This window comes from Argiope bruennichi, chromosome 10, assembly GCF_947563725.1.
Source record: "Argiope bruennichi chromosome 10, qqArgBrue1.1, whole genome shotgun sequence".
In the NCBI taxonomy this organism is placed as follows: domain Eukaryota; kingdom Metazoa; phylum Arthropoda; class Arachnida; order Araneae; family Araneidae; genus Argiope; species Argiope bruennichi.
In genome coordinates, this window is record NC_079160.1 from 98,330,767 (window position 1) to 98,345,658 (window position 14,892).

Below are 14,892 nucleotides of genomic sequence, written 5' to 3' on the forward strand. Positions count from 1 at the left end.
TAACAATAAATCAACAGTGTAAATTGTAAAAGTCATTTATTAAATTAACAACAAATCAACAATGGAAATTTTAATTGTGATTTTTTTCAATATTTGCAAACAACAAAATAAAATTTAGTCTAGGACGCCTGAAGTTTTTATTCGTTGATACTGTTACATTGACTTTGTATTGAAACAAAGAAAAAGTGTAATTTAATTCACACTACCGCTAGACTCTGTTTTAATTAATATTGATTTTCGTAAATTGCTAATATAAATGAATTTAGAAAGACGTAGATAAAAGTTGTTTTTTAATCTTAACTTTATATTCTACATTACTTTTTTCTGATGTACTTGTAGACAACCCGGAGCTCAGTATGGAAGCGATTTGCCTGCTTTAGATGTACAAAGAGGAAGAGATCATGGAATTGCCCCGTATGTGTATTATGTGTATTACTGCTCTGATGGAGAAGTAGATATCCGGTCTTTCGATGACCTCGTAGATAATTATATTATTTCGGAGCAAAATGTTGAGTTGCTGAAAAACAATTATGCGTAAGTTTTAATTATTTGCTTTCTTTAATTGTTTGATATTTTCTGTAGTTTGAGTGAATACTACTTTGCAATTTTTTTTTCTGTAAGATTACTATGCTGGGAGATTTTCTGAACGGTTTCCAAAATTAACGTAAGATTTGAATTTGCCACCATTCTTGTCGTAAAGTGTTGGCAACCCTATTTAAAAAAAAAAAAAAAAAAAAAACATTTTACAGCTGATAGTTTAGATTTAGTAAAAATAGAGCGTTACATGATAAAACAATGTGTTTTCATTGTTGAACAATATTTCAGAAATAATGAAAGTCTGGCGGCCACATCTCGAATATTTCAGAATTGCCCCCCTAGGTCGTGTGATTTAACACCGTTGTATTTCTTTTTATGGGGTCATATGAAGTCAACGTTCTATGCCAACGAGCCTACATTCGTGCGCGCATTGGAGTAGAAAATTCAACGCTGCATTAACGAAATTCAGCCACATTTTTATACAAAATGATCATGGAAAATTTCAACAAAATAGTGTGTAGTTAAAGCAAACCCATGGAGGTAATTTACCCTATATGTTATTCCATATATAACTCTATCTTTACGATTCAATAAACATTTAACAATATAAAGAAAAAAACTGTTTTCTATTTAATTGAAATCTTGTATTAACACGTTGTTCTATCATGCAACGCTCCATTTTTACTCATCCTAAACTATCAGCTGTCAAATATATTTTTTAATAAGGTTGAAACACTTTAATGCACAAATGGTGACAGATTCAAATCTTGCGTTAATTTTGGATATCCTTTATAATGATAAACAGCCTTTAATTACAATTTTTGCCATGCTTTGTATCTATTTGCTATATTTCAATGAAATGACCTCGTTTTTATCGCCATCACATTAATTATTTTTTGACCCTTTTCACTTTGATATGTTTTCATGGGGTATGATTTGATTTCATGAAGTTCAAAAGATCAAACAAAGAAAAAACAAGGGGTTAAAAAATAGCGATTAAAAACATGATTTAAAAATAACGGAACAAAACCAGTTGCAGATGCAATTACAGTTACAGACGATAATTTTATGGATATAACTAAAATTACATTTATATATCTGTTTTTATAATTATTAATAAAATTACAACTAAACGTCTGATTTTATCAGCATTAAAAAAATTGGCCGAATTGGGATGGTTGCTATGATGATGGGAATGGTGATGATTACATGGCGCCATCTGTCAATGAAGATACAAAGCATGGAATCTTTTAAACTCCTTATTTTTTTCTTTCTTTCGATACGTTGGTTACTGCTTGTGAACACCTTTAAAGGAAAGATGATAGCTCATTTGTGCATCTTTTTATTTCTGTTTGTGAGTGCTTGTCTTTTAAAATATAGATTTTTCGTGAAAATTTTCAAAAAGGGAGCACAAATGAATATCCCAGCTTTCAAATTTTATATATATTCTATATAATACAAGGTAACGTTCCATTTCACACACTGTTTTCAGAGAAGATATAAAGTTTGGAATTTTTAGCGATAGATGGCGCTACAAATAGCTGTTGGAAAGGAAGCGGCATGGTCCGATGCGTGTTCATTTGGTCGATTGCGGCCGGAATGACAATGGTGCAACAAAAATGATTTGTGTAATTGAATTTGATAAAAGTGATCCCTTATTATCACATATAGGTTATTCTATTTCAATATACGCGATCTAGGTTAATATTTTACCATAAAGTGTTAACCCCCGGGGGGCACCTCGAAATGAGGATCAGATGCTTCCGGCATGGTGGTTGGATCTCTCGCCACCCTAGAGGGTACACAAATAGGTGGGCTGATCTGATTCCTCCCATCGATGATGGGACGTACTTCCTTCGGGGAGGGTTGTACCGTGACCGGTGATTAGGAATTAACCACGGTTCTCGCCAGTGTTGCTATTGCAACAGTCAAGTCATTCAGTATTCTTTATCCATGTACCTTCGAGCGGGTCGGAGAGTCAATGATATAACTTACCATAAAGTGTTTTTTCTACCTTCCCTTACCTGAATTTTCCCAAAATGCGTGTTCTTCTACAGTTTTGTAAATATATTCCTTCAATTTTGGAATAATTATTTGTGATTTCTGTGTAATTCATTCAGGCTGTTGTCTATTCAACCATATGTACATTCAAGATTTTTCAGTATACTTGGGTTTTTCAGTGTTTATGATTACAGAATAATTTAAGAAAAATCCGCTTCTAACATTTATATCATTTACAGAGATCACATATAGGTTATTCTATTTCAATATACGCGATCTAGGTTAATATTTTCAATGTAAAAGAAACAAACTATAGAGAAACTACTGATGATGAGGACGGAACTTTGAGATGCAATTCTTTCAAATGAACAAAAATATAATATAAAACAATAACGCAGGTACTGAAACTATGTTCAAAAGTTTATTTCGAAATAAAATTTATTTTCTATTTATATATCCAAGGTATTTTCATAAAAGAAATTATAAATTAATTTAATATTGGGTTTCTTTCTCTGTCATTGGCTCATCTATCCCTACTCCGGTGAGTGGAGGCTCCAAGCACCTAATATTTGGATTATTATCGGATGTAATTGGATAAGGTTACATTGAAATACGTAAAGAACTAATACTGCTATATAATATTTCCTGTAGCTTCCCATAAAACACACATCATGGAAAACATTACAAAATAACTAGATCGTACAAGGTATGACTAGAAAGCAACTCAAAGATTTTGGATTTGAAAGCAGGTATTAACGCAGCATTCATATAAGGACTCAATTGCTCTGAAAACTAATCGTCCTAAATCGTCGTCCAGCGGAAAACTAATCGTCCGTGGTTAACATATTACGATTAGAATAACACCCTGTTATGTTTTAAGGTGATTAAAATTTCCTTATGTAGCTTGTGAATCTGTTTATAGGTTTCAACTAGTCCTTGTTTATACCACTGATCGCAGTTGTCTAATTGATCCCATTAGATCTAAAGCCTCATTACTCACCGATGTGATCAGTGGTGCTATGAAATGCGTACAACTTATAGTGACTATATATGGATGACCTCAGCCATTCTTCTCGAATCCAGGCTTATTCTATTTCTTCTTCTGGCAGAATAGATGGAATTGAATTCATCTACGGATTCCGTATACTGCTGTATGAGGAATAATACACCAGAGCTCGTTCAAAATGCGCAGTAACCATTTCATCGTTGGTGAGAGCCACTTGATGAGGCCTGCTATCTCCATTTTAAGCACCCTCTTTAAAGATTTTTTGTAGTGGGAATATATTTTCAATAATTTCACACTCTGTTTTTTTATCTAATAATTATGAAATGCAGCGGTTAAAAACGTATTCTTCTGTAATCTGAGTTTCATGTCTAATTATTCAACAACTTGCTGTGGGTAATCAGCTCCCATTTTTTTGTTGTAAGACTTCACTGTAGTGAACTGACTCCTTTTAATTAATGTTCTTCCTGATTTTACACCCTTTTCTAGTGATTTGACAGAAATAACTATCGTAGCATGTCCAAACGTGACTAAAATATCAATTCACCTTATGTTTTTATTTGTTACATATTCAATTCTAGGTCAGTGCAAGATGTTGACTTATATGTTGGATTGCAACTGGAATATCATTCTAAAGGAGCCAAAGTGGGTCCAACTGCTGCCTGCATTATAGCGAGACAATTTTATCACTTGAAATTCGGCGACAGATTTTACTTCGAGCATGTTGGACAAGCAGGATCATTCACACCAGGTTGAGATTTTGATGTATTTTGGTATTGTTGAATTTCCCTATGTTTTGGCGCATTTTTATCTTTTTGGTATCAAGTTAGTTGTTGAATAATTACATGTTTGAAAGCAACGTATAATGTATATTATTTCGGGAATTTTCTTTTGAAAATTTAAAAGTATGTAAATATTGGGAAGATGCGCGGGGATTTAATTAAAAATTAATCATGTTTTTTAGAATGAAAAAAAAATATATCTTAAAATATTCAAAATCTTTTCTATATATTGTTACAGAGAATTATTCCATTAAACTCGAACGGATTCGCTATAATGGGTGTATGATGACACAGACACCACGCCTAGATAACAAATAACTTCATTTATTAACACGAAGACTCGAATACACAACTGAGACATACACAAGTAACAAACAAAAGTACTTGAAACAAACAGCAGCCTATAGTCTGTGTATTTTCTGTAGGCGGTTCAAGGTCATATTTTCTACCGCGTTACTGGTCCCAGACAACCAATAACAAGGTAGAAAATGTGAACTTGAACCGCCTACAGAAAATACACAGACTATAGTAATCGGTAATAAACAACCACTACAGCACACAAAGCGGCCAGACAGAAAGCAGAAAGAGGGAATCCACATAAATACACTAAGGTCTCTCCAAGCACCTGGTATTCTCCACTGCATCGTCGCTTTAGTTGTATCCAACTGCTGTCTAGCTACTATACGACTGACTACTCCACATACGATTTAATGCTGCCTCAATACTAAACTCCAAGCTCAATTCATAATTCACTAATCGCTTGAACCCTACACAGTGCTTACGCTTCGCTACTAATCCAACTGATAAATAGCGACGCGCAATTCTGACTGATCCAACTAATTCGTCATTGACTAATTATATATGACACTCTAAATGACTCGTTTCTGCTTCCTGTACAGCTAGCCTTTTATAGATTCCAGAGCAGAGCAGAGAAGTTTCTCCAAAAAGCAAGCATAATTCACCTCTTATTGGAATTATGGACAGAATTCCAGAGGGTTCTAGTACAATCCATTTTGTCTTCAAAGCCGCCAAGTTTGTTACTAAACCCAGGGGTCATTGATCCATCAGCCGATCAGCATCCAATAAAGCTGATCATAAAACGGTGTTTTCTAAGATGGAACTAACTGAGCTGGGAAACAATATTACAGATTCATAATGATATATTTAATAGCACTTACAGGTTTCAAACGATTAAGAAAAACAGTTTTTACTATAAAACGAAATCTAGTTGCTCTTCAAAGTTTGTGTCATATTTTTTTTTTTCCTTTTTTTTGTGTTAACAAATGCCATTTTTCTTTAGCTATTAATTAATCAAATATCCAACATAGGAATAAATTATCAAATACTGAGCTTAAATGAAAGATAATCATATATATATATATATATATATATATATATATATATATATATATATATATATATATATATATATATATATATATATATAACAAAAGTATTAGAATCAAGTTAATAGGAAAAATAAAAACCAAATAAAAATTAAACCAAAAAAATTATTAAAAAATATTAAAAAAGAATCCGGCCTGAAGACTTTTTCAAGGGTCACCCTCAGGCAGGGATTCAAATAAAGGGATTTTTTCTGTGAGGACATACAGACATTAAGTCTAATAATGATTCCTCGTGACCCGAAAATCCCCCGAAATTATGCTCAAGAGATATACCATTTTAACAGAAAGGAAATATAAAATAACAAATTAGAAAAAAACCACAAAGTAAAAATACAATAAAAACAATAACAATAAAAACAAAAACAGCATTAAAATTAAAATTAAAAACGAAAAGGCCAAGACATACCATCCAACAGTGAACGAAACTTTAAACAATCGATTGTGATTTCCTGTTTTTGAAAGTTAACGGTAAATTATGTAAACAGAGGTAGGCACCCAGCGCCATCTATTGAGTGATCCAATATGCAAGTAAATTTCTATTTTTATTTAAGCCAAAAGATTAATCCCAAACCATACCTTGTTTAATTAAAAAATTGACATTACAGTAATTTCTAGGAAAATCATTTTTAATTAAATTTTTAAGGAGGATATTTGATGCTTCAATATAAGAATTTTTATTATTGCAAACCCTTTTGATCCTGTTAACTTGTGAGAAAATAAGATTTTTGAAAATTTTAGAGTTTAGATTGGAATGGTAGTTACATAGTTTTGTTATTTTAAAGTTGAAATCATCCCTTTTATCGTATATACCAACTATTGTTTTATCATTAGCAATTTCGATTTTTAAATCTAGAAAGGTAGCCTCAAGTTGATTTATATTTGTATCTTTTAGAATTAAATCTTTTGGATAGCAATTAGTAATAATATTAGTATTGTCGAAGTTAATCAAAAGTAGGTCATCAATATATCTCCACCCGTTTATTAAATTATATTTAATTATTTTTTTCTCATAGTAATGCAGGAAAATATTAGCTAAAGCACTTGAGAAAGCTGTCCCCATTGGAATGCCCTTGACTTGTTTATAAAAATTAATACCATTAAACACGTAATTTTCAGTAATATTAAAATTACATAACTCAAGCCAGTTATTTTTAGGAATGATATTTTCATTTAAATATTCGTCATATATAAAAGTGCAGACCTTTATTAATTTTTCATGAGGTAGATTAGTGTATAAATTTTCGAAATCAAAAGTATTAAGTTTATTAATGTTGTTTTCTTTAAGAAAATCCAATACTTCTTTGTTACTAGAAATAATAAAGTTGTCTTCATTTTTTATTTTGTCCAGGATAATTTTTAAGTATTTAAAGAAATGTTTACCCGTATAGTAATTATAACTACCAGTGCTACAGGTTACGAATCTGAATTTTAATGGATTTTTATGAAATTTAACTGTTGGGAATAAATAAGGATAGTTAAGAGAGCAAGTCTTAGTTTTGGTTTTTTTTGCGAAAGCTAGCATTCTTTTATCTAATTCCTTTTTCCCGGTGTTCTTTAACATATAAGTTGCATTAGAGTTATATTCATTAATTAAAAGTTCTTTATAATAATATTTACAAATTAAACAGAAATTATTTGCTGATTTATCTATTACTGTAATAACAAATTTTTCTTTTAAATTTTTTATTTCATTTTTTAATGTTTTACTAAAATAAATCCCACGTTCTTTAGATCTGTCAAAATCAGTATTCAATTTTATTTTAATTTCCTTTAAAATTCTCACTTTCCATTCCCCGAAACCTTCCGCAGGCCAGTGGTATTTTCTAGATAATTTGGCAATAAAAACATCCAAATCATTACCAATAGAAATCAAAATTTTGTTATGGTTTATTTTTTCTCTTAATGGGATATATATATATATATATATATATATATATATATATATATATAATACAAAAACAATTCATTTTTATGTATTAAAATATTTTATTAATTCAAAATCATGTTTTATAAATTCAAATTCATGTTTTATTTATTAATTCAAAATTTTCTCTTTTAGCACAACTACTATCTATTAAGAAAACCTCCCTGTCCCGCATTCTATGTGATAATACTTATATTTCTAAAGTACAATTAAATTCGCTGCTGCTGCCTTCCAGGAGGTAGGTGTGATGCATATTTATTTTACCTAATATATAATTTATAAAGCATTAATAAAATGTATTTAACCTAAAAATATATTTTGAAATATTATTCATATTATTGCTAAATGAAAAATGAGTCTTATTTTATGGAATGGATTATACATTAGTTTTTCATCAGTTATCGGAGGTGATTTTTTTTATTTATGTATTTTTCAATGTATGAGGGAGACTTTATGTACATTCATTAAATATTTTAGAGATGAAAAGTTTCGAATGAAATTTTTAACCCATTATTTTGAGTTATTATTTATAGTAATTCTGAAATGAGAAAGAAAATTTAATTTGATTAGAAATGTATGTATTAGTTTTTCATTAATAATCTGAGTTAATTTTGAGTTATTATTTATAATGATTCTGAAATGAGAAAGAAAATTTATTTTTAGGGGAAATATATGCATTATTTTTTCATCCATAATCTGAGTTAATTTATTATTTATATATTATTCTGTGGGATCCTATGTGCAGACATGAGTTATTTAAATAAATTTGACTAAAATTTTTAAGACGTTTTATTAGTAAAATGTCTTATCAAAGATATTTCTCAGCCGCCTAAATATACCATTAATAAATAGTGAAAATTTTGGCAGGTAATCATTACATTACCTGACAGGAAGCATTTTTAAATAAAGAATGTAAAATGGACTAAAAAGTAGGAAAAATGTCTGAATGAATTACGAAAAAAAATGTCTTTCCACTCAATATTAACTTTATTTTTTTATAATATTTTTCTTTCATCATAGAAATGCTAAATTCCCATTAGTTTTATGAGATATTGAAAATCAGTTGATAAATTGCAAAATTAATTATTAGAGTTATCAGAAACTTATGTCAAATGAGTTGAAGAAAACAATTTTCACTATACAAAAAATCAGAAGGAACCATGTAACATATCTCTAGAAAATATTAATGTAGGACTCAGAAATCACTACTATTTTAGAACGCACATTTAATTACATTTAGGACGATTAGGACATTTAGGATATATACACATTAACATAAAAGAATTGAACATTCAGTAGATTTCGTCGAATACGTCGCGTCTCGTCTTTACTTTCGTCCAGATCCGTCTGATCTGACACGTCTTTTCTCTCGTCCAGATCAGTCTGATCTGCTCTCCGTCTAACCAGCGTCAACTCCGTCTAACAACCAGCAGATGGCGCTCGCCAACAGGCGCTCGTCACTACATTAATGTAGTCTGATAAATTAAATGAATAATACGAAATTAAAAATTAGATTTCATTTGCTTAATGCATTTGAATAATATATTGAATAATATTATTTTACGATACTGAAACGCTGAAAAATATGACTTTTGTTATATCATTCAATATTGAGGAAATTTTGACACAATTTCGAACACTTTACGAAAGAACGAAGCAGATTTTATATATATATATATATATATATATATATATATATATATATATATATATATATATATATATATTAGTGAATAATAATATATTGAAATATACCCGATACATCACTGAATAAGGAGAAGTCCAATGTCTTAATTTATGTATTCGTATAATCCCAATAAAAGCGGTTGCTTGATATGAGAAAGTGGTGAGGTTCCAAGAAAAATTTTAAAAGACTTATTATGTGTGTGTGTGTGTGTAATGATATTTTAAACTCTTGATTTGATCCAAATTAATTTCCAAGGCTTTATCTTGGTTTAGCCCATAGTAACTTCATTCTAAAAATATTTTCTTATTTCGCGATCCAATTCCACTTTCGGTTTAATCAATTCCTCTGTAAAACTAATGGACCATCAGAACTACGTATCAAATGAAAGTGATACTTCCGTTTCTCTTCTCAAGGTCAACACATGTATTTCATTGGCGCATGGCAAGAAATACGATGTTACATAAGACTAGTGATCATTTGTTTCGGCCCTTTTTGCCTTCTTGTAAATAATCATGTTTGCCTCCCGAGAGAGAATAAAACGGAATTAAAAATACCAAGTCTATTCACTGCTTCGAACCTGCATTCTACTTAAAACAAAAATATGTTACAAATATATCCACTTTTACAATGCATTTTGAATTTTGTTCAAAGTTCAAGAAAGTGCCGGCTTATCACTAACATATTTATCATTGGTACAAGAAATTCAGAGTAAGTTATTGCGTAAGGAGAAAAACATTAGTTTCTCTCATATGAAAATGTATAAATGATGTAATGAATAAAATATGTAATCTCATATGTAAATGAATAAAAACATTTTTCGTTCAGTATGAACATGAACATTCGTTTTTTCGTTCAAAAAATCCGAACTTTGAACATTTTCATCAAATGAAATTGTTGAGCGTAATCTTAGGTAATGAGATGGTAGCTTTTTGAACATGATTACGGAATTTCAAGTACAAGGGCAGCCAGAAATTTCGCAACTAATGGCATGAATTGGGTCTAAATACGAATTCTGCAAGATCAAAGTGTTGAAATTCGATATTTTTCGAAATCTGCAAGATAGAATTCTTACAGCAGATAATTTAATAATCCAGAGTCAGTAACTTCTCGTGTGGCAAAGAAAGGAAGTTTGTCGAATAACAAATTGAACATACGTTGAACGTGTAGAATAAAAATCTGAGTTTTCCTCTATCCAATGATGTATCTATTATTATTCTGTTCATTCTATTATCATTCATTAGGAATAAATATTCTTGTATAGATTCTTCAAGAATAGAATATTCTTGTATTTTCAGATATTTTACAAATTTTCCAGTGTAATTTTTGGACAATAATAAATTAAGCAGCTGATGTTTGGTAGGTACACCGTAAAATTTCGATACAGCCCGAAGCTTCAACATCTAGATCGATTTCTTTAATCAATTAGTATAATTCGAGTTTATTTTTAAAGTATTAGGTGTTTGCATGTATTTTGATTATTTTTTCATTTTTAAACGACATTTTTGTGAGAGAAATTGGTACAATATATATCAATCAAAATATTCTCGATCATTTTCTTCAACTTTTCCCGTTTTTCGTCCAATAAGTCTTGCAAATGATTGCCTTCGAATTTGTTTGGTCCTCCAGGCCGTTCTTTGTCTTTGACATCGAAATCACCACCTTAAATCGTTAAAATCACAACCAACAATTGAGATAAGACAGAGCAGAATCACCATAAGTTTCTAAAAGTGTCTGATGGGCTTTGGCAGCAGATTTCTACAAATCAAACAAAAAAAGCAATGAATGTCGAAAATGCAGGTTGGAGCGTTTCATGATTGGGTCCTTCATACATTGAATAGCACAATAATATTAAATGGAAAATTTTCAAAATGATAACAATAAAGTAATAGTAAATTTGTAAAATCCAAATCGTTTATATAGATAATTCGCATGTTTACCAATAGAAGTTGCTGATTAAAATACCTGGAGGCACCTAAAATAATTTGAAAATCATTTTCTTTGGTTGTGATAAGATGTATTTCATCAATATTAGGTGGCATGACTAAATTAATAATTATGAATATAATAGGTGAACAGCTGATCGTCAAAAATGGCAATATCTTAATAATATTCTGCTTTAGATCTAAAAGTTTTTTTCTTAAACTTATTTTGATTCTTCAAATTTCTTTTAACATTTCAGGAATCCTCAAGTAATGTGTTCTGACTTACCATCGGTGGATCTGTCATTATGGAAAGAATCATGAAATGTGTAGATGTATTTCATAAAAATGAGTTTGTAATTCATACAATTTGAATAAACTATTAATTTTTATGGCTTTTATTATTGTTACGAAATTTAAAACAGATTTTGGGGGGGGGGGGAATCACATAATTCAAGTCTCCACATATTTCTTAGTACTTTAAAGATTCTTGCAACTCGGCATTAGTGTTACTTATTGGACAGCTTCAACTCTCAAAAAGACACACACTTAGTTTATTGTCAAGAATCTCGTAAAGGTGTAAGATGAGCTATGGCATGATGTGGATAGATAAATAAATAATAAGTAATTACACCTTACGGATAACTAATAAGTAATTTAATAAACAATGAACTAAAGTATTAATACTCTCATGAGCGATACATATTTAAAACATAAATACAACTGAATGAAACTCTAAGCATATATCTTAATGAAAATGTGTTACGTGAGCGATAATAGATAAAGAAATATTTGTCTTTTTAAAACTCCTCAAAAACAGAACTACTAATACCAAGACCAAACTATATGCATTGTTTCATGCTTTCTCTTCTTAATTTTATTTTCCACAAGGGATTATTTCGTATTAAATAGATGATGCTATTATTCTTTATTTCGTACTAATTTCAAATGAAAATGCTATTGCCGGATCTTGCCAATAGATGGCGCTGTAAGTGATGTGAATGTTTTACAACATAATCACTTATTATACTTAATTATTTTTACAACTACAACTGTTTCTGCTCGGAAGTTAAAAGTGTTAAAGGAACTGGCGCAAAATTTAAATGGAAATGTAGCTTGTTTAAATCGTTAATCGTCATGATTCTTATCAGTAATTAATATGAAGTATTTCATATCTTAAATAAAAATATAAAAAAAGTTTTAAAAAATCCCGAAAATTACATTATTTCCAAATCCATATTTGAACATATTCAAAGCAGGAAGTCAGCTACATTAAGTGATCAACATAAGTGGTAAAACCATAAATGCGATGCTCTATCCATCGATGAAAACAAGAATATAAAAATACGATGATAAAAGAAATACAAAGACATCATAAAAATAAAAAGCGACAAAGGAAATAAAAAAAGACCCTGAATCTGGAACATTTGTTTGCTGAACTTGATAGTATACACTTTTAATATGATTTTTTCTTATGAAATTTTTATTACAGAAAGGCATAGTCTAATTTCAGAAACGGAAATGCCCCAAAGTTTTGGACATGCGCCAGGAAACGCTGAATTCACTAAAATAGGGGTGGATTGAAAAATAGAGGAGGAGACATTGACATTTTATTTAGCACTACAATTAATGCCGATTATTTGTGGTGTTATTTGGTGTAATAATCGCGGATGATTTGCAAATTTGAACGGATTATTGAACTAATGGAAATGAATATGACTAATAATTAATTAAGTCTGAATTAAAATAAAATAATTCAGTTCAAAATACAAAAGGAAAAACGAAGAAGAAATAAAAAGAAAACGCATGTAACTGAAAGAAGTTACGAACGTAACTAAAAGAGAACACCGAATATGAGGTTCTCTTATTCTCTGCGTTTCACCCCACTACAGAATAAAATAATCAAAATATGGTATTCTTAGATTTCTGAAACAAACAGTATACTTTTTTTTTGCTTCTGGGATTTTAATTTCAATGTATAAACAAATACAAAGAATTGCAAAATCCAACTGGAGATCGATTAATCTTCAGCAGTCTTTCTAATCAACAATAATTTTTAATATTGTTAATAATATTATGTACAAATATATTCGTGTAAAGAAAAATTATTTCATTTATTTAACTCATAGCATTTCCCATATCATTTGGTTCAAATTTTAATATGGAACTTTAATTTTAGTGTTAAGCAGGTGCCCACTTTCAAACCATAGTGCTCAAACATTCCGAATTTATTTCATTCATAACTTTATAGATGCCTGCTGTACCAGTAAAGGGTCAATGAGATCGCAGGAATTTGAAATTGTACTAAACGAAGTGAATTGAAATTTTAAAAATTCGAATTTTAATTTCCAAATTTCATAATAAAAACAAAACTTTGTGAAAATATAAGAACAATTTTTACGAAATAAGAATAAAAAAAAAGAATAAATCAAGATTCAATTATAGATTCATAATGAATCAATAGTTTATGATGAATTCGTCATGAATTATATTACCGGATTGCGCATGGCACAATCTTGTCATTGTAAGAGCTGTAGCTTGAATAGGATAAACTGTTTTTAAGACATTTTTTTATCATTATTTTGCTTCGGATTATCTAAATAAATCTCAAAATCTATAAAAAACCTTGCTTGCGAGGATCTTGCAAAAATTCTTGTGAGGTTTCTATTTACAACACATATAATAACTTTACTGTTAATAACTTAAAGTTTAATAGGTAATAGTTAATAATGTTTGTTTAATGTTTGTTAAAAGCTGGTAAATACAAGAAATAATTGATTATTGCTAAGACTTATTGTGAGAATTCATTTTAGATCAAACGAAATTATTTCAAAGCTGTTCCACTTTGCTTTTATATATTATAATAAAAACGATTTGGACTTGTCTCTCCGAAATTTTCTCACATATTCTCTAATAAATGTATTTGTGTAATATAATTAATATAAATACAATTCTATTAATGCAATTAAAAGTATAATTTGTTTTGCTCTAATCCTTTTCTATTAATCCAATTAGAAATATAATTTTTTTTTGCTTTATTTATTCTTTATTTTTAATCTTTAACTTTAATTCATCATTCCAAATATTATGGAATGTTACAGACAATAGCTATATCAAATGCTACAATTTTTAGAATCAAAATTTCATTAAAATAGATTAATTAATAATTCAGTTAAAAATGTTAAAGTAGTTTTGCAATGTCATCCACAATAACAGTTTAAAACCAATGCAAGCTGAAAGCAAGTTAAAAATCTTCTAAAAATCAATTTTATGTTTAAAAATAAGAAGCTAATAGAATTGGACTATAAATTCAATTAAAGAAACAATTTTATTTGTGTATTACGACTTAGAATATCTTTATTTTAAATGACTTCCGTTTCTCAATCTTTATTTTAATACATTCAGACTTACAACCAGATCAACTCTGGAGTGAAATAAAATTTTAATTTAAGTAATATTTATCTTATGAACAAGAATTAAAAATTCTTAATAGTACATGATCATGGAAAAGGTTTCTAGATTTAAAATCTAGAACATTCGGAAGTGAGTGACAAATAGATTACAAATTTTATCTTTACAACACGAAACAATTCTACTAAAAAAAAAGCAGTTAAAATTTAAGTGAATAAATAT

The 14,892-nt window shown here is 29.3% G+C and overlaps 1 protein-coding gene across 1 annotated transcript in view; it reads left to right on the forward strand.

Moving 5' to 3' along the window:
* LOC129988434 (peroxidase-like) overlaps positions 1–11,660 on the forward strand; it is a 39,466-nt gene extending 27,806 nt beyond the window's left edge. The window contains exons 11-14 of the mRNA XM_056096660.1: positions 340–534; positions 4,123–4,292; positions 7,789–7,891; positions 11,520–11,660. Coding sequence (XP_055952635.1) covers positions 340–534; positions 4,123–4,292; positions 7,789–7,891; positions 11,520–11,583 — 532 coding nt within the window. The 3' untranslated portion in view covers positions 11,584–11,660. The remainder of the gene's footprint in view (positions 1–339; positions 535–4,122; positions 4,293–7,788; positions 7,892–11,519) is intronic.
* Positions 11,661–14,892: the final 3,232 nt, after the last annotated feature.